Genomic DNA, 15,474 nt, shown 5'->3' with positions numbered 1-15,474 from the left:
TTTGATTGAGGTATTGATTTTGAGCTTTATGGATTTCTTTATTGATTCGACAGATAATATAGATCTATATTGATTGAATAGATGATATAGATTCGATGAATTGATTAAACGACACGGTTGATTTGACCTGATAGTATAGATAGTATAGATTGATAGACACTGCTACGATGATTGGATGTTGACTAGGAGCACTTATTGATTGATTGCTGAGATGTATTAATTTATCGATGATTTCTGTACTGATTTGATTTCCGCTGTGCAGACTTGATTTTATTGACGATGGATTTCTGCATTGCATAGACTCATTGACCATTGATCGACTTGATTTACTTTGACCTGCATATTGATAGCATTGCCGTGCTTTGATTTCAGTTGTAGGCTTCTGCTGGGCTTTGTAAGCTCATTATATGTGGTTTAAATTTTCAGGTCCGAGCAAGACAACTGGAATGGAGTCGATCAGAATGTCAGACGAATCCTTTCACTATTTGATTCTGGGGCATCACATTAAATGGGGCTATTATTGGGCCTTAATAGGTCATAATTGACCTATTATGACTTGGGTTGACCAAGTTAATGGTTGACTTGGTCAACCTAGCCAATTAGGTCCAATGGGTGTGAGGTTTGAGCCATGCAAAGGTTTCAATGAGTTTGAATTTGATTTAATGCCCAGAGGGGCTAAGTGGTCAAACCATGTTGACTTGGTCAACTAGGTTGACCCAGGACACTAGTCTGGATCCAGTGGACTGGGTCTGACCTACTGAGCCCAGTGGATGAGAGAAATGAGCCCGAGGATATCTGAATTGGATTTTAAATTGAATGGAAGGGTTTAGGTCCATTTGGGTCAACCCTGGTTGACCTGGTCAACCAGGTTGACCCAGGACCTAGGACAGGGCTCAACAGACTCAGTCTGACTCACTGAACCTATTGAAGAGAGTCTTGGGGTCTGACTTGGTCAATTTGACCAAGTCAACCTCTTTGACCAGAAGTTTGGGCAAAATCGAGGTCAACACCTGACTACTATATAAGGACTACAAATACAATAAATACATAAGAGGGTATGACATCTAATACTAAATATGCTGAGATTCCCAAGAGTACACGTCAGTGGAATGCAGAGGTTGCACCTGATAGTAGTAATATTTTAGCATTACAGATGATGAATTTATTATTCTAAATGAATTGGTAGAGCATATGTATTTCCATAGAAAATTTGAACTATAATTTGCCTTGTATAGTTGGTCAATTATAAATAATGTTCAATTTATCGTTATGGCTTCAAACAAACAAAAATGTACAGTTGCTTATTTACAACATGATAATGTGCTAGTAAAGTGTCCTTGGCGTTTGCATACTAGCCTAAGCAAGCAATTGGGTGGGGTATGAAAGATAGGTACCGATAAAAGGTCTACATATGTACACTAACCCTATTCTTAAAGCAGGTCACAGGCAATGCAATTCACATTTCATTAGCTTCTTTATTATTCCAACTATAAGGAAATAAATGGATATTAAACCTAGAGAAATAATTGGAAGAGTTGAGGCAAAGTTCAACATTAAAATTTCATACATGAAAGCATGGGATGCACATCAGAATGCTATTAAAATAATATTTGGTAGTTGGGAAGACTCTTATCGATAATTGAATTTGTTCATGAAAGATATTGTTCAAGGTATGCCCAAAATTTTGTACAAAATCCAATCATCTAGTTCATATAGATTTCAAAGATTATTTTAGGCTTTTGGGCCATCTATCACTGTTTGAAGGTTCCACTGGCTCATCCTTAGCCTAGATGGGACTTTTTCTATTGGGTAAGTATATGGGAATATTACTCATAGTTGTTGGGCTCAATGCAAATAATGACCCGTCCTCAGCATGTTGGGTTGGTGCGTTGATGTAGGGACATATTCCCATGGATAGCACACTTCCACTGTCTTAGACACTTACATAAAAACTTTCAGAAAGCTATTCGACAAATGGGAGTATCTGATGTGGAGTTTCTATGCCAGAAGATGTACACAGCTAGTAATATCGATGATATAGAAATATTCAATCGGACCATGTTAGATATAATAAGAATAAAGCCTGAACTTCATCAATAATTAGTTGAAAGTGATGTTTTCAAGTGGACCTTGATATTTGATGGTGGATTCTAATACAGAATAATGACAACTAACGCATTGGAAGCCTTTAATGACATATTAAAGAGAGTACGTGAGTTACCGATGCAAGCTCTCATTATTGTCATATATTATAATGTTGTTCAAATATTTGTTCGTCGACTCAAGCTTATTAATACTAAAGAACATCAGAGTATTAACAATTTCTCTCCATGAGTCCAGGCTAAATTATGAAAACTTGAAAATGATGCTAGAAGAATACCATAGCCTACACGGATTAATATGCGCGAGTTTTAGGTTTTTGATATGTTTTCAATATCAGACCATGTGGATGTTACACCGGGTGCTAACCGTTTATGTAGTTATGAAAGACCTGTTATTTATTACATGCCATGTGCCCATATAAGAAGTTCAACTGTATCAATCAAGATAAGTCATCTTGATAATATTTCAGAGTATTACACAATGAATAACATTAAGATGATTTACTCAGAAGAATTTCACACAATACCAAATAAGGAATGCTGGGCCACTCATGATCCTGCTGCTGGTTTGTAGCCATTGAGCCCTCCAAATTTTAGAAGAAGATCCGGTAGTCCCAATATTACTCGATATAGAAATACAATGGATGAACCAAGACATCAAAGTAACAGGATATGCAGTTATTGTCATAAAATTGGACATAATATAACAACATGTCCAACACACCGTGCAAAGCATTCGTGAAAGTATTGATCTGAAATATTATAATGTAGTCCAAGTTATCTGCGTATGAGTTGTGTGTGCGGGTGTGAAAGTTAGTTTATATTACTTTGTTATTTCATTTATGTTTGGAGTTGGAAAAAAAAAAACTTTGTAATGTAGTCCAAGTTATTTTGTATTTGTCTGTTCTCCAGTAGTAATATGAACAAGAGTGTGTTGGTTAAATGTTACTTTATACTTGTTGTTGTTGTAATCCTTCTCTTTATTACACTGCACATTATCATACAAGTATAATTGGTCAAAACTACATGTACCTCCATATTGATGAACATGTTGAAGAATTTGTTGATCAGTCTCTCTTACATTATTATCAAAATGTTCATATTATGAAATAAATATATACATTTCAATTAGTAAGCATAATTTCATCACACAAAAGACTATTGTAGAGTATGAAATGCTAATCCTTGCATTAAATTGTGTTATTAATAATAAGAGTACTTAAATTTGTATAAAATGTCTAACCTAAAGCTATTTAATATTCACTACAATCATATAGGCTCTCTTCATCATATCATTCTTAACCATATATATATCCCTCTTTATCCCCAAATTGATTAACAAAACTTCTAATTTAAAAATTATCAATATTTGAAAAAAATGTGTTTTCTACTCAATGATTTAATTGATTTATATGATATTATTATTGATTTTGCCTTTTGGTTCTTTTTTTATTAATTTATAAAATTTGTAAAAGAAAGCCATAGATAAAGTAACAACATCATATTTATGTTAATTGCTTTCTTCTATTTATGAAATTCATATGTCATGCAATGACTATTATAATTAATGTTGCTTTTAATGATTTATTTGTTATATTTTTTTTAGAAACTAACAATTTTTTATGCCAAATTTCAGGTATTATGGCAGAAAGTCAACCTGCTCGTTGAAAACATCAAGCTAGAAAAGCTGTAGCACAGGGTGATGATGAGTAGCAACATGTGTTGATGAATCTACATCCAATATTGCCTTACTACGTGAGTCACACAGAGTAGCCCATCCGGATGAGGTGTGATTATATTTAAAGTATTATGATGATCGTTCACTCATTTAATGTTACTAATGTCCTTAAATCTTCGTGACATATAGAGAATATTTTTGAAAGCTGTCTCGCATCTTCTTATGGTTCATGAGTGGTTAATAAATTGTCCAAGGTTTATGGAAGGCCTTCGGATCTTAGGATTAGACTGTGTTAGTCAACTGCAATATATTAGGATGGATCACAATCTTCTTACAGCTTTGGCTAAGTGCTGGTCACCATAGATAAACTCATTTCACTTACTTGAAGGTGAGATGAGTATTACTTTATAAGATGTTGCTCTAATATTACGTCTACATATTGATGGGCCGGCATTGATTGGTAACAGTATTGTCGGGCCCGATAGATGATGGGTTATTTAGTCGGATTGTTGTGACAATCTACTAGGGTAGCACCCTGAGCGAGATGTCGTGTATCATGATCCATTCAACCCACGTGAATCTTCAAAGTTCAGGATGGGACAGGCACATGCTCAGACATGCTTACCTTTAAGATGGCTACGTTGGATTTGAATGAGCTAGATTTTTGGCGACATGTTCGTACGTACATTCTTTTTTTGATGGCCCCGTGTATCCCAAATCAAAGTTAGAGAATGGTCTATCTTTAGACCGTTACTGCCTTTTTGAGGTCGATATTAAGACCTTGCCCAAGGAGTAGGAGTCCAGCAATGGACTGTATAAAGCTTGCAATTGATTGGAAGTACCCTTGCATTTGCTTGAATTTTTCTGAAATATCATCTTGATGAAACTATTGGAGGATCTATTTGACCATGGTTGGAGTCAAAATTGCCCCCCAGTCGGAACCACATTCCCACAGACGGCGTCAAACTGTTGCGTCCAGGAGTATTGGCGGCGGTAGAGAAATATAAAATTTAGCGTCTTAGTGTTGTATGAAAATCTGACATGCACACAGATAAGAGAGTATGTAGCATTCATCAGAGACACCAAGATTTTTACGTGGAAAACCCCTAAAAAGGGGGAAAAATCACGGGGCCTAGCCCAGTTCGAATGAATCCACTAGTATTGCAGTTGATTACAAATGAGGCCCTTCCTTGGGAGAAGGCCTTAGCTTGATGTACATTTTATAGAGTGCATTACATGATGTGAATACAAAGAATCACTATCTACGTGTTCGTTTGGTCGGGAGGACCCTAGTCTGGTGACGGAGGTCAGAAAGGCTGTAGTCTGCGGACGCTTGGCTGGAGACAGAGGTCGGAAGGACTGTAGTCGGTGGACGATGTAAGTCAGAAGGACCGCAGTCGGTGGGCGACGGAGGTCGGAAAGACTGTAGTCGGCGGGCGACATAAGTCAGGAGAATCGTAGTCGACGGACGAAGGAGTTCGGAAAAACTGTAGTCGGTGGGTGACGTAAGTCAGGAGGACCATAATCGGCTGGCGATGGAGGTCGGAAAGACTGTAGTCGGTGGGCGATATAAGTCAAAAGGACCGTAGTCGGCTGGCGACTAAGGTCGGAAAGACTGTAGTCGGCGGGCGACGTAAGTCAGGAGGACCGTAGGCGGCTGGCGACGGAGGTCGGAAGAACTATTGTCTGACGACGAAGGTCAGAAGGACGGCGTCAGGTACAAGCCCAACAATGGAAAGAAATCCATCTTCGGATATACGTCCAGCAAAAGTCCGATAACTGGTAGAAGTGCGGCGTCGGGTAGAAACTTGGCGACGAGTGAAGGTCCGACATCAGGTAGAAGTTCGACTTTTGTTGGTGGCCGAGGAGAACTCCGGCATCACTTGGACGGAGTTTCGGCGTCAGGAGGGAACTCTGTCATTAATTGGGAAGAATTTCCGCATCCTATGGAACTTGGGCAGAATTCTCGCGTCCCATGGAAGTCGGGCAAAACTCCGACGTCATTTGGAGTTCGGGCGGAACTCCAGTGGTGGTCGAGGAGGAGTCTCTTCCCTTCTATTCTTCTCTTCTTCTTCTCCTCCTTCTTCTTCTCCTTCTTCATGCATCGATCCCCTCTCATGAGAAATGAGGGCTCTATTTATAGATTTTCTGGAGTGGCACAACTTGTAAATAGGTGTGAGATCATGGGCAAATAGGGAGTGATCAAATGGACGGCTGATATTGAATCCCTTGATAGTGCATCATTCGTCAGACATTTGAAGATCTTACTGATGTCGGAATTCGGCGATCTTAGGCTCGTTGGATTCGTCTCGTCGAGCCGTTCTATTCGACTATAAGCTCGTTAAAATCGGAGACCATTTAGCAACTCAAATTGTGGTATGAACTTTTCAACGGCGCTTCGGGTCCTTGATTTGGACTCATTTGGGCTCGGATTGAGTTGAATTTGGTGTCGTTGGGTTCATATTTCTGAGACGCTCAATTTGACTGTTAGTTTGCTAAATCAGAGTTCAGGTGATCCTGGATTTATTTTTTGAAGTTTCTAGCTTGGTTTTGCATCGAGATTTGTGCCCGATCAAGATAATTTTTTGATGACATATCAGCAATCATAGTTTTTGATAGAATATTTTGGGGCTAGGTTAGGCTAACTATATTTGGAACTAAGTGGTATCTAATAATTTGATAACCATGAATGATGGACCTATGAAGTCATACTTAGTTTATTTTTATATCATTTGACAAGTATAGTTGCATAAGTTTTCCTATATCATATACAAATTAATTACCTTTTTTTTAATTTGTATTTCAGCTCAAAAAGTGAGTCAAAAAGTGACTTCTAAGCGTATTTTCTCTGTATTCAATCATGAGTTGAAAGGACATTTAACTTCACCCTAAGGCTTTGTTTTCTCTTTATGCAATCATGACTTCCACTACTTGATTTCTTCCATTTTCTGCGCTTCATGTACACGATTAGGAGTGCAAACGAGTCAAGTCAAGTTTAGGCCTTTATCGAGTATAATAATATTCATGATTTAAAGCATACACATTTAAAAAAAAAATGATACAATAAAATTGAATAAAACATCAAATAAAATAATACATTTTATTGTGCTCTTAATAAATTATTTGTTTGCATTACACAAACATAAATAAACAAGTGATTTAGTATTTTAGCTCATTTATTTATATATCAACTTTTAAAATTTTATTAAAATTTGTTCAATCATGCATATAAACCGATCATCAAGGAGCTATCAAATTTTCATCAAAGTACACTTATTGGCCTATAGCCGTAGTATCTATATATATCAACAAGGCTTGGCACACAAACTCTCTCTCTCTCTCTCTCCATGTAATCCTTATGTGATTGAGAATTGGCTGAATATGAGAGATTATTACGTGTAGAGTTCAAATACAGAGAACCGTTCAATTTTGTGACTGTGAACAGTAAAAGCACAATTTCTGTTTATCACTGTGCTTTTACTATTAATAGTCACAAAATCAAATGATTCTCTATGCCCGGACTCCGCACGAAATAATCCCTCAAATTTGAGGCCATCTCTAAAAGTCCAATTCACAATCACCAAACCATTAAAAAACAAACAAGAAGAAGAAGACAAGACTCCCGTGGTACATTATATACAGTTAAGCAATGAGGGGACTCACAGAGCATAGATCTTCTTTTCATGATCAGATAAAGCATCTGGATCAGAATATGCAGAGTGATGAGACCACGAGAAGGACTTGCTTCCGCTTCCTCTGCGGATCCGTCTTTGAGAATCTTCGCCGATCTTGAACCGCTGCCGGAGGACGAGGTAGCTCATCATCACCAGAGTACCGATCATTATCGGCCCTCCGATCAAGGTAACCGTCACCGCCATCCACGACGACGCCCCCACCACCACAAAAGCTATCGATAGAAATGATCCGCCGGTGCTCAGACAAGCAGCCCACATGACCTTATTCACAACCTGAACCACCTGTTTCTGAGCGTCCGTCTCCCAAGCAACCAAAGTGATCTGAACCACAACAACGGCCAAGGAAAGGAAGAGGGCAGTGGCATTCAAGAGACAGAACACACGAAATCCAGTTTTACCAGCTATATAAGCCTTGCCTACTTCTGCGCCATCCTGGAGATACTGGCCTGGAAGGTTGAAAATGGCGACGAAAGCAATGGAGGCGACAAGGGTGGCAACAAGAGTTACAGAGTTGATGGTGTTCTGAACTGCTTCTCTGTGGAGTTTTTTGAGCTCCTTAGCGATGCCGGAAACACGACGGTTGGTCTTAGCGTTTTGGATGAGCTGGTTCTGCACATCGTGCTTTATATCACTCACAGTTCGCCGGAGCTCTGATGCCTCGTCAATCCGGCCAATGTTTCTGGCATTCTTGGCACCAGCTTCTGTTAGGCTTTCCATTATGTCCAGCTGGGATTCACCGTATGGGATCTTCTCTGCCAAGTCTAATGACGCTTCGTTCTGATTGTTGACGGCATTGACTTCCATGGATGCATAGCTCAGCAGAAGTTGCACCATCTGAGAGACCAGAATCATGAGGTTATTCATAAGTAAGAACTTCTAAAGATACTACTATATGTCTATAACACGATAAACAAGTCATTTCAGAAATTTTTTAGGTTAAATTTTTAGAGATAAAGACTTTTGTGTTCTATATAAATGGATGAAAGAAGAAGAGACATCGGCATTAATAACACAAAAAATACAGATGAGACTCCCAGCTGGGCCTGCTTGGCTGTCCGATCAAACTGACAACCTTCTTTCTAACCTGTTTGGGACAGGGATAAAAGAATATATCCTGAGAATCTGAGATGTTTAGAACTCTACCAAAGCTGTTATAAACTGCAATTCATAGGAAGCAAATCAAAGCGCATACAAAATATTTCAGAAAAAAAAAATTCTTCTGGTTTTCATTTGTCAGGGTTTCATTATAGCGCTAGAATCCTAATTCATTATGATTTTTCTCAAACTAGCAGCATTTCTCCTTTCCAAATGTTTCCAGGGTCAAAGTTACTAGCAAGGTTGTGAGTCCAAAATTTACGGGAAATGTTATTATTAACACAAATCAGTAAAGCATTCACCAAATAGCTTCAAAATTAAACAAATTCATGTCAGCACCTCTAAGGACAGGCAAAGGGAAAATTATTACGTGCGGCGTCCGGATTTGTTCGGAGGCGAATCCGGACGTGCCACGTCACCCGGGGCCCGGTGCATCCGGGTGACGTGGCGCATCCAGTTTCGTCTCCGGACGGTCCGGACACCGCACCTAATAATAATCTCTCCAGGCAAAGGCACCCACACAGTCTTTCTATCCTTTCAAGAGCAAGACAAAACGAAGTAAAGAAAATGACATAGATAAAGAGCTTTTTACAGTGATTTGAAGACAATTTAGAGACTCGGTACCATCTGAATCATGCTCTTAGTTTTATCATAACCAATCCGTGCTTTTATTTAAGCAATTGTGTAACCGAATAACCGATTGCCTGCTTTTTACTTTTCTACCTAATCCTTCAGCATTTTCTGTCAACAATCTTATTAGCACATTTTCTATCCTCTTCTGCACCACCCAAACCATCTAATTTGGTTTCTTCTGGATAGAAATTATGATTTAGAAAATGACGCTTTCTTTTTCACTAATTTTTCGAGTACAAATGAAATAAATACAATTGAGAGTTAAGAAGATTTGTTGGTTGCTAACTATATTTAACCAAATGTGAATTTAACAAGTTTTTCTAACATCTAGTAAACGAATGAGCCCCAAGTATATTTTCAATATATATTATGGTTGGAACAACCTTTGGTTGTCACATCTATATGCTAGATAAAAAAAAAAAGTTGAAAAAGTTATGAACATGAACTCGCTTGCTTGGTGTTTCTCTTGGTTGTCTTTTTAACCATGTAATTATGGAACTACTTTGCAGGTTAAACAACTTGAAAAATTACAGGCAGATAGACTCATTATTCACATGAATGAGAGCTTAAACCTTGACTTGAAATTATAGAGCATTTGAATATTTGAATTACTCTAAAGCTCCATCCAAAGTTCAATGCTAACAATCATCATTAGAAACCGTCGTTTCCTAACTCCTGTCATCTGTTAGTCATCACTCAACAACCATAGTTAGACCCTTAGCGCTTGACCATCATCACCCTTCAATGCATCTCTAGTATTCTTCACTATGTTCATATGAGATCAAATTTGTGTTCCATATTTTGTGATCTCATCTTCCACAATCAAGGGGAAGAGAGAACTTTTAAATTCTTACCAATATATTTCTAATTCTTGCCTACAAGTAATAACATGGAAATGACAATGAATATTACTGGCTTATGAGCAATATCAATGGACATGTAATGAACACCACAATTCTCCAGTGAGCAAAAGCAGGGAATTTGTAGTGCCCATAGTAACTTGCCTACGAACAACAAATGAACTTTAATGCACACTACAATTCACCTATGAACAGGAGCGGGAAATTCGTAGTGCATAGAACAACTAGCCTACAGATGATAATAGGGGATTCGTAGCAAATAATATAGCTCATTTACAAGAAACGAACACAATCTCATAGTGTTGATTGAACAAACATCTACAAGCTATGTTGAATGATATGATAATTTAGAGGAGACAAAAAATGAACTAAACAACATTTTTTCTCTATACAATAGCTAAAACTTAACTCACTTTTACACCACCGGATCTGCAACACTTATATAAATGGACATAAAGCGTTTCTTGAACTTTAAATGAAATCATATGCACATTCCAATGACAATCACTTACACAGATGATAAATTTAAATATTTTTAAAATCCTCCCTCATGCATTAAAATATATTCCCTAAACTTAAATGTAATGCATTAAGAAGCAAGCTGGCGCCTCTAAAAGCATGCAACGACCATAGGAAGCAAGCGATTAACCTGAGAAGAGTGTTATCGCCTTGAGAAGCATGCCATAATATTGAAAAACATACATGTTAATTTTAAAGAAGATTTTTATTCCCCGCATGTACTTCGACAAACATGTTAAGTTTGCAAACGCTAATGTCTAAAAATGTTGCACGGGAATTAAATGCTTACAAATATAAAATTCTATTTTCAAATTAAACACTCGCATGTGCTCCTATCGCTGTATTGAGCTCCTAGGAGCTGTATTGAGCTCCTAAACCTGAGGCCTAAGAATGTTGCGCGGATCAAATGTTTAAGTTTCATCCTTCTACTTGAAAGGACTGGAGTTGACATGACTTGAATTAACAAATGAACACCTAATCACAAATCTATCGAGATATTTGGTTTTAAAGTCCACATTAGGCCTTCAAAGGCTCTCTAAATGAAACTCATCATAAAATATAAACTATGGGTTTTACTAATCGCATAATCATCGATTGTTGAACCAAATCCTCTGTTAGCGAGCGAACAAAGTTGATAATGTTCAAATAACTAATTATTTAACTCCCCGATGATGGTCATGTTAAAGTTAATCTCAACCGAAGGTAACTCTACCCTTTTTAATGCCTCCAAATTCTTATAAGTACAAACATTTTCAAATGACTACAACGACACCTTGATGATGGTCGTATTGAAAGCTAATCTCAATCAAAGGGAACTTTATTCTTTTAAATGACTTTACATTCCTATAAATACAAATATTTTCAAATAAGTACAACAACACCACGATGACAACATTGCCATGATGATGACCGTGTTGAACATAAATCTCAATAGAGGGATTAATTTTCAAATTTCATCAAAATCCTTAAGCTCAATATTTATTAAATATTTTGATATTTAAAATTAAAATTAACCATTTAAACTTAAAACAAAACTCATCCACCATCTACAACCATTTGACGAGGGCAATGAACTCAAGAATAATTCTAGCTCACAAAGAGCAAACATCCAGTCGAGAATACCAATCAAATCCATTCTCAAATAATTTCATGTAAATAAGGACGTGGTATTTGTCCTTTAACCGGTGACTTGGTCAAATGACTCCACAAAACTCATAGCTTGACTAAAAGGCTAGACGCAATGAATAATTATGACTGGTCCTCTAATTAATGGTTTGGCCAGATGGTTCCACAAAGAATTCGTGGCTTGGCCAGGATGGCTCCACGTGATAAACGATAATGACCATTTTTTTTAATTTTTTTATAAATGATAATGACCATGGTTCTCTGACCCAGTAGCTTAGTTGAACGACTCCATTATCCTACGATTATGACTAAATGCACGTATTTTCCTCAATGATTAGTTACTATTGAGTAATAGATTATTAGATATAATCAATAGGGCATAATTCCCTTTGTTAGCTAAGATTAACTCAAATTCATCCTTTAGGCAAATATTCACCCCAAGTCAATAAGGTACCTTATACGAAGTAACTCATGAGTGCTGATAATGATCCTTCGGTTTGTGTCGACTATCTCCTTTGACTAAGTGGATCAGGGACCATAATGACCCAGGACGACGAAACCATGTGATCTTGATCGGGTTCATCATCATTCCCCCCATCATCCACTTTAAGTGACATGTGATAAATTTTTTAATTTTAAATATCTAAATCTGCTGCCACTATATGTTGGATACTAAGTATCTATTTAACGACTAGCCTTAATTGAAAGTGTTCTCTCATTATCGGGAGGGATAATTAATTATAAGGGCTTGCACCCATAGGAAACCAAAACTCAGATCTTAAAGCCCTCGCTAAGAGGGTGAAATCTCTTGGTGGTGTTTTATCTCTATTTAATTTTCCTTCCAAAATTGTTTCCCATAATGTAATCCTTTAAAACTCTCCCTGAATATAAGGCGGACAGGCCAACGCCCCAAAAGCTCAAATTTTCGAAGCCTATAATTGCCAAAGATTAAAGGAATATTTGTGTGATAATTTGTAACAGCCAAAACTCTTAACTATCAAGATATCGTTCAAGGGCCTCAAGATTTTGTCATGTTGATATAACTTCCTAGGAGATTACCCATACCATGATTTCTCCAAAATGAGCACGCTTAACTCCAGAGTTTCTTAAATGAAATTCAAATTCCAATCATTACACCAAAAAGAGCCTAGTTGTTTAAGAGTTTAACTTCTTTTTACTTAAGTGATTTCACACAATTGAGAATACTGATTAAGATTTGTTGGTTTTATATCATTTACCTCCCTCTTTGTGACACCATGTTATATAAAAAATAATAATTAACTTAGAGGATGCCAAGTGTTGAAAGATCATGAGACCCATAAGTTAACCAATCGTGATAAGAATGCTTGAGCACACGAATTAATGATTATAACTATTAGATTGATACTTTTATAACTTTTAAATTGCAATCCGTGTGTCACTCCTTTCTCTAGTCGACGACCCCTCTTGAGAACTTTTTTTCTTATTTCATAATTAGCTTTGATTTATTTTTATTATTAAACTTTTTGGAAAAGTTTATATATACTTCCATTCTTTGTACATAATCAAACAATAAAATCCTAAATAATTTTATATTTCTATTTTTCTACACGGTATCAGAGACAAATTATGGTTACAATCATAAATGGTTACAGATCAAACTAAGGGAGTACTTCAAGAAGTACAAGTCTTATATCACTTGAATAGAAGAAACTATCTTAAGTGATCTCAAGTTGTGAAAATCTTTCTAAATGAAAAGTGCAAGATCTACAACCCTAGGGATCCTCCTCCGAAGATGAAGGACCCAAAGTTTGTAATTTGACATGAAGCTTATTTCATGATCATAATATGATGATGAAATAGCATGCCTAAAATTAGTGGGCCATTTATGTTCCTGTTTACCACAAAAAAATTTTGAGATATCATCAAACAAAAATACTGAAAAGTACAGGATGTTGCTCTCGGTTATAAGATTAAAATTAAGATCTTAGAAACCAAGCAAGATAATCTTTCTATTATTAAATACTTTAATACAAAACAAATTTATTGGCTTGAAATGGACCACTACCAAGATCTCAAGATGCATGATGTGATGAAGCGATAACTTTTAAGAAGATTATAGAAAGAGAAAAAGTGTTTAAGTTCTTTACTGAACTCAATAATGACTTTGACCAAATTTGTGTTCAAATTTTAAGCAAAGAAAACCTACCATCACTAAATGAGGTTTTCTCTCTCATACAAGCTGAAGAAGAAAGAATGACAGTACTGCAACACTTTAATCTTTGAAACATCTACATGATAGCCATTGAACTACAAGGTAAGTGACTTACTACAAACTCTTCCCCTAAAGAAGATAATAGCCTTATTGTAAAGGCAATAATGGTGGAACTACAAAAAAAAGAAATGACATAAGAAAAAAAAATACTGAGAACTCAACAAAATCCTCAATATCATGGTAGAAATAAAGAAGATCGCCAAAAAAGGGCAAGTTTTTCTTGTGCAATTAGAAAGGTTTAACCCAAAGTAAATTGATAAACTCAAAAACTTCATCAACTCTTTGAAAAAAATCTTCTAAATTATACTATAGCTCAAAATGGTATGACTTCTAATCCTTCTATTTTTAGTACCTTAAATAATTCTCCTAACACTCAGGCTCCTAGATTTAGAAGGCATTTGACCACACAACCAACCTTTTCCAAACCTACAAATCATGCCCCAACAATAAAAAATTAAAAGTAATGTACTACATGTTTCTTCCACACTTACCCCCAGTAATGTACTTCATTTTTCTCATCTAGCAGTAAATCTTCTATATATCCATAAAATCACTAACCTACAAGATAACTTTTTTTGCTAATCATTATGTTTTCAGGACGTCACTACAGGGAAGAAATTCGGACAAGCTAGAGAAAAATATGTCCTATATCTTCTTGAAAATGGAAACCATTGCAATGTTCTTTCATTATCACATTCAATAAAGAAGCTATATGAGAATATCATTATATGCTAATGCATCCCTCTTTCAAAAACCTGTAATGTATGTTTCCTCTTTTTTATGAATAAAAATATGCAAAAAAATTTATTATGAGCTTGTGAAATTAATAAATGTCATCGTATTATTTTAGGAAAAATAATACGATGCCAGGTCCCAAGTCCTGGATGAGAAAAGTGGAGGGTTGCGTTAGGTAGTCGACAGCCAGCGTAAAACTTGTCGAACAATAATGACATGAATCCTTTAAAAAATTGTGTTAATGCTAGGGCGTCCCCTAGAAGCGACGCGCTGTATGGCCTGAATACAGTGACAAGTGTGCAAGGGCCGCTACACCGGCGCCCGGGTGCAGTGTTAAATAGGCAAGGGTTCCCACATCAAGGACGAATGAAGGTGGCAAGACCATATTGGATTTTTGTTTAGCTTATGATTTTCCTTTTTTTTTTTTTTTTTTTTAGCTTATGATTTTCCAATTGCTAATACTTTATTTAAGAAAAATGAATGAGCATCTCATCATTTATAAAAATGGATATAGTACAACCCAGGTTGACTATTTTCTTATTAGAAAATTAAATCGATTAGATTGCAAGGATTGTAAAGTTATTCCGAGTGAAAATTTATGTACCCAACATCGATTATTAGTTTTGGACTTTAAGATAAAGGGGCATATAATAAAATATAAAGTAAAACGATTTTCTAGGATTAGATGGGGGCATTTAAAGAATATTAACAAAAATATTTTTGATAATAAGATTTTAGATCTTAAGATTTTGTCTGGGCATGAGAATGCTAATGTAAT

At 36.4% G+C, this 15,474-nt stretch overlaps 1 protein-coding gene across 1 annotated transcript in view; it reads right to left on the bottom strand.

Moving 5' to 3' along the window:
• Nucleotides 1–7,048: 7,048 nt before the first annotated feature.
• LOC110092503 (ankyrin repeat-containing protein At2g01680) overlaps nt 7,049–15,474 on the bottom strand; it is a 14,393-nt gene continuing 5,967 nt past the window's right edge. Inside the window, exon 3 of the mRNA XM_020817077.2 lies at nt 7,049–8,309. Coding sequence (XP_020672736.1) covers nt 7,440–8,309 — 870 coding nt within the window. The 3' untranslated portion in view covers nt 7,049–7,439. The remainder of the gene's footprint in view (nt 8,310–15,474) is intronic.

Source organism: Dendrobium catenatum, unplaced genomic scaffold, assembly GCF_001605985.2.
Source record: "Dendrobium catenatum unplaced genomic scaffold, ASM160598v2 fragScaff_scaffold_9, whole genome shotgun sequence".
Taxonomy (NCBI): domain Eukaryota; kingdom Viridiplantae; phylum Streptophyta; class Magnoliopsida; order Asparagales; family Orchidaceae; genus Dendrobium; species Dendrobium catenatum.
The sequence above is the reverse complement of the archived record's forward strand: the minus strand, read 5'-3'. Positions and strand labels throughout refer to the sequence as shown.